Genomic DNA, 4,427 nt, shown 5'->3' on the forward strand with positions numbered 1-4,427 from the left:
TATATTTGCTTGCCAGTAGCCTAGTCTTCACTGGGAGGCAGCTGCTGGCTGCTAGGTAGTGGATTGATTTAGAGTCTCTCCATGACTCACTTGTTCTTTCAATATGCAGATGAGTGGAGTTGAGAGCAACGCTCCTTTCTTTCCCCATGCCTCCTCACAATGTAATTTGTCTTGACACATGGAGGAAGAGAGGGAGGAGGGGGAATGCAAGGTTAAGAAAATATCCTGTTTATTCAACAAGATAAATAGTGACTTTTACTGAAGGACTCTGAGACATGCTCTGATTAATCACAAGATTGTATAGGTTACATCACTGCAGGTGCAGGTGTTGAAGATTAAGTCTGTGGATATTACAAAACTTCATTAGGCCCAGCGTTCTTTCATGACCGCTCTGTTGGCTTTGGCATAAGGTTGATATATTGCGATATTGACTGTATTTTGGTTAGCTTGTGGTCGGTTTAGTGAAGTTTAGTCTTCAATTTTAATTAATCTGCTCTTTTCCATTTCCCCATTTTCCCACATCACTCCATCAGTTCCACCTACTCCCTTCTTTTTCCCTCTTCTCACTCTGGTCCCCCTCCATTTGCCCTCTCCTCCTTTCTCCTCCACCCTCTCTTCCTCCTTTTCCACTAGCTCCTCCTCCTTCACATCTACATTCATCTCTCTTTCTCCCCCACCTCTGTCTTCCAGTTGTGGCGTGGCGGCGAATGTCTCGTCGCCTGTCCCCGAGGTTGGATGTTGGTTGGAGCCGGGGGACACGGCCTCAGCAGCAGTGATGCGAGCATCGGTGGCGGGCTGCAGAATGACCATTGGGGCTCTCCTCAACGGGCTTCTGGTGTCGGTGGTTGCCGCACTGCTCTGGAAGTACTCTGCCCTGAGCGAGCATGCTGCCTTGTTGGAGGAAGAGCTCCACCTAACACAGCAGTCCCAGGAGCTCTCGCAGGCCCGCATAGACTACCATGTGGCCCTGCTGGCACTCCAGGAGCATGGCACCCGCATGGTCTGCACGGGTAAGATGCACACCGATCGCATCTGCCGCTTTGACTACCTCTGCTACTGCTCCGAGGCTGAGGAGTTTGTCTTCTTCCACTCAAATTCCTCTGTCATGTTGCCCAACCTCGGACCCAGGCGCTTCCAGCCTGCCCTGCTGGACCTGTCCTCTGTAGAGGACCACAACACGCAGTACTTCAACTTCCTGGAGCTCCCTGCAGCTGCTTTGAAGTTTATGCCTAAGCCAGTGTTTGTGCCAGATGTTACGCTGATTCTAAACCGGTTTAAGCCAGACAACCTGATGCACGTATTCCACGATGACTTACTCCCCGCCTTCTATACCATGAAGCAGTACTCGGACTTGGACGATGAGGCTCGCCTGGTCTTCATGGAGGGCTGGGGTGAGGGTCCGCACTTTGACCTCTACCGGCTTCTCAGCAGCAAGCAGCCACTGCTCAAAGAGCAGCTCAGGAACTTTGGCAAGCTGATGTGCTTCACCAAGTCGTACGTTGGGCTTTCTAAAATGACCACCTGGTACCAGTACGGCTTTGTCCAACCACAGGGCCCCAAGGCTAATATCCTGGTCTCTGGGAATGAGATCAGACAGTTTGCAAAGACTATGATGGAGAGGATGAACATCACCCGGGTAGAGGATGGAGTGAGTACCGAAGAGGAGAAGGATGAGTACATTGTGGTGTTCAGTCGCTCAACGACGAGACTCATTCTCAACGAAGCAGAACTTATTATGGCACTGTCCCAGGAGTTTCAGATGAGGGTGGTCACTGTGTCCCTTGAAGAGCAATCTTTCCCCAGTATAGTCCAGCTTATCAGTGGTGCCTCCATGTTGGTCAGTATGCATGGGGCTCAGCTTGTCACCTCACTCTTCCTCCCCAGAGGAGCTGTGGTGGTGGAGCTCTTTCCCTATGCCGTGAACCCAGAACAGTACACCCCGTATAAAACCCTTGCCTCCTTACCAGGGATGGACCTGCAGTATGTTTCCTGGAGGAATACGATGGAGGAAAACACCATCACCCACCCAGATAGACCCTGGGACCAAGGTGGCATCGCCCACCTGGAAAAGGACGAGCAAGAGCGAATCCTTGCCAGCAAGGATGTCCCGAGGCACCTGTGCTGCCACAACCCAGAATGGTTCTTCAGAATCTACCAGGACACTCTGGTGGACATCCCTTCATTCCTGGAAGTTCTCAAAGATGGCCTGAAGAGCAGACCAAGCGTAAAAAAGGCCAAGCCAGCGAGCACAGTACACCCAGGACGGGTCAGGGAAGCACAATGTCAAACCTCGGTCCAAGCCACCAACGAAGCTAAACTCACAGTCTCCTGGCAGATCCCATGGAACCTGAAATACCTGAAGGTGAGAGAGGTGAAGTACGAGGTGTGGATCCAGGAACAGGGAGAAAATACCTACATGCCTTACATCCTACCCCAGCAGAACTACACCTTCTCAGAGAACATCAAGCCCTTCACCACCTACCTGGTCTGGGTCAGGTGTATCTTCAACAAGAATCTTCTGGGACCCTTTGCGGATGTTCTCATGTGCAGGACCTAGAAGGATAACCTCTGAACTGGACTAGTACTGTTTCATACATAATGGCTGGGTAATGCTCGTTTCAGACAATCACGTTGAAACGGTGGACAATTTTAATACCGCTGGAGTGGTAACCTAGACTAATATGATGTCACAAAATGACACACAGAAGATGAGTACAGTCAGTGTCACTCATCTATTGACAAAAGTGAATGAGACTTAAACCACGAGGACTAAGCTACATTAAATCCAAGGAAATAGCTTATAGAAGAATAAATGGAGAATATAGCCTATCTTCTATGAAATTGAAGTAGGAACAAAAAGGAGAAAAAAAAGACTCAAGATTATGAAACTCAAATCAACAGATTTTTGAACAGAGTTTGAAATAATCATGTTAATTTGTTTTGTTACTAGTCAAAGCCCTGATCCTTTCAACATTTCCAGTGTAGTGTTTTCTGTGGAGCGGTGTAAAGTATGAATTCAGTTTTACAGGGTTTTGTGTGTGCATTTTCTGTCCGAAGCAATTCTACTGTGTGAGTGAGACCTCTTTGGCTTAGTTTACTTATTGATTTTTTTTTTAGTTACATCATTATTCACAGAATTCTGCCAAAACCAAAGTGAATTTCTAAATAATATCTGCCAATATAATTATAAGTCATTCATGCTGAGATTCCTTCATACATTTCTCGGTGTACATTTCTAACCACACTGTCTTGAGTTTCATAAAATGTATTATAACATCTCGTTATTAAGCAAATGAAAAGTTTTTATAATTTCTGAAGAATTATTTGTGGATGCTACAGTACAAACGATTCCAAGGCTGGAAATTAAATTGTTTTAATATACATGTACTGTTCTTTAATGACCCTGGAATTGGGTACTTGGGTATTGTGTAATGAATGCAGAGAGAGACAGTCCTCTGTTTTGCTCAAAGACCTGCAATGAAATAACTTCAGAAATAAACTAGAATTCATACTGGCTAATTGGCACAATTAATGCTGTAATTTACATTTTCTACACATATTAATCTTTTAAGGATAAATAGCCTTTTGGCTTTTTCTTATTTCTTTGGAGTGACATAAGTAATCTTTGTACTCCCCAGTGCTTAATAATTATTTGTAAAGCATATTTCTAATATTGACAGACCTTACACCGTGCTTTATGCAGCACATATGAAAATGAAATAAAGTCAAATGTTGCAACCTCAAGAGAATGCAATAAAATAAATGAAAGGACCACTTCACCCATTTTTAACCTTATCTTCATACATTTGGTCATCGGTAGGCAGGTTTGGTGGAGATTTCAAACTTTTTGTTTTATTTTATTAATGAAAGAACAATGGCTTCTATGTCAGTATGATAACTTTCCAGGAAAAGAAAGGATCCTAGCTTGATGATGTCATTGGTTGGCAGGTGTCTGTCCCACCAATGAGACGCAGAGCGGGTAGACGGAAATTGTGCCATCTTATCGGTATTAGAAAATACAGTAGCTACCGCAGTAACAGAGCTGGTACTAGCTGTGAACCTTATCTTTATTTCATGTCTGCCATAAATTGAGTACACAGTCTGATTTGAGGGCCTATAGTACAGTGGTTCCCAAAGAAACCTTTTTCAAAAGAGAGACATTTGCCCGGGACACCAACTAGTGAAAATACCAGATCTACAAGCTCACAATGAATTGCGAGATTGTATATTGGCTATTTTCACTACTTCTTAAACATTGTTTTCTAATTTATGGAATTTCTTCATTTGTATTTAATTTATTCATTTGACTGAAATAATTTTGGGGAATGTTTTTTGAAAATGTTTTGAAATGATTAAAAACAAACTTTAGAGACAAAAAAATTAAGGGACCCATAAAAATGTGTCCCAGTGTTTGCGAACCATTGCTA

The 4,427-nt window shown here is 44.1% G+C and overlaps 1 protein-coding gene across 1 annotated transcript; it reads left to right on the forward strand.

The window, feature by feature from the left end:
- Nucleotides 1-775: 775 nt before the first annotated feature.
- Nucleotides 776-2,557, forward strand: pomgnt2 (protein O-linked mannose N-acetylglucosaminyltransferase 2 (beta 1,4-); the record flags this gene model as incomplete). Its single annotated transcript, XM_080747725.1, has 1 exon — nt 776-2,557. The coding sequence occupies one exon, from the start codon at nt 776-778 to the stop codon at nt 2,555-2,557; it is 1,782 nt and encodes a 593-aa protein (XP_080603851.1).
- Between the last annotated feature and the right edge of the window lie 1,870 nt (nt 2,558-4,427).

The sequence above is a fragment of the Nannobrachium achirus genome (assembly GCF_963921795.1).
Source record: "Nannobrachium achirus genome assembly, chromosome: 2".
Lineage (NCBI taxonomy): Eukaryota > Metazoa > Chordata > Actinopteri > Myctophiformes > Myctophidae > Nannobrachium > Nannobrachium achirus.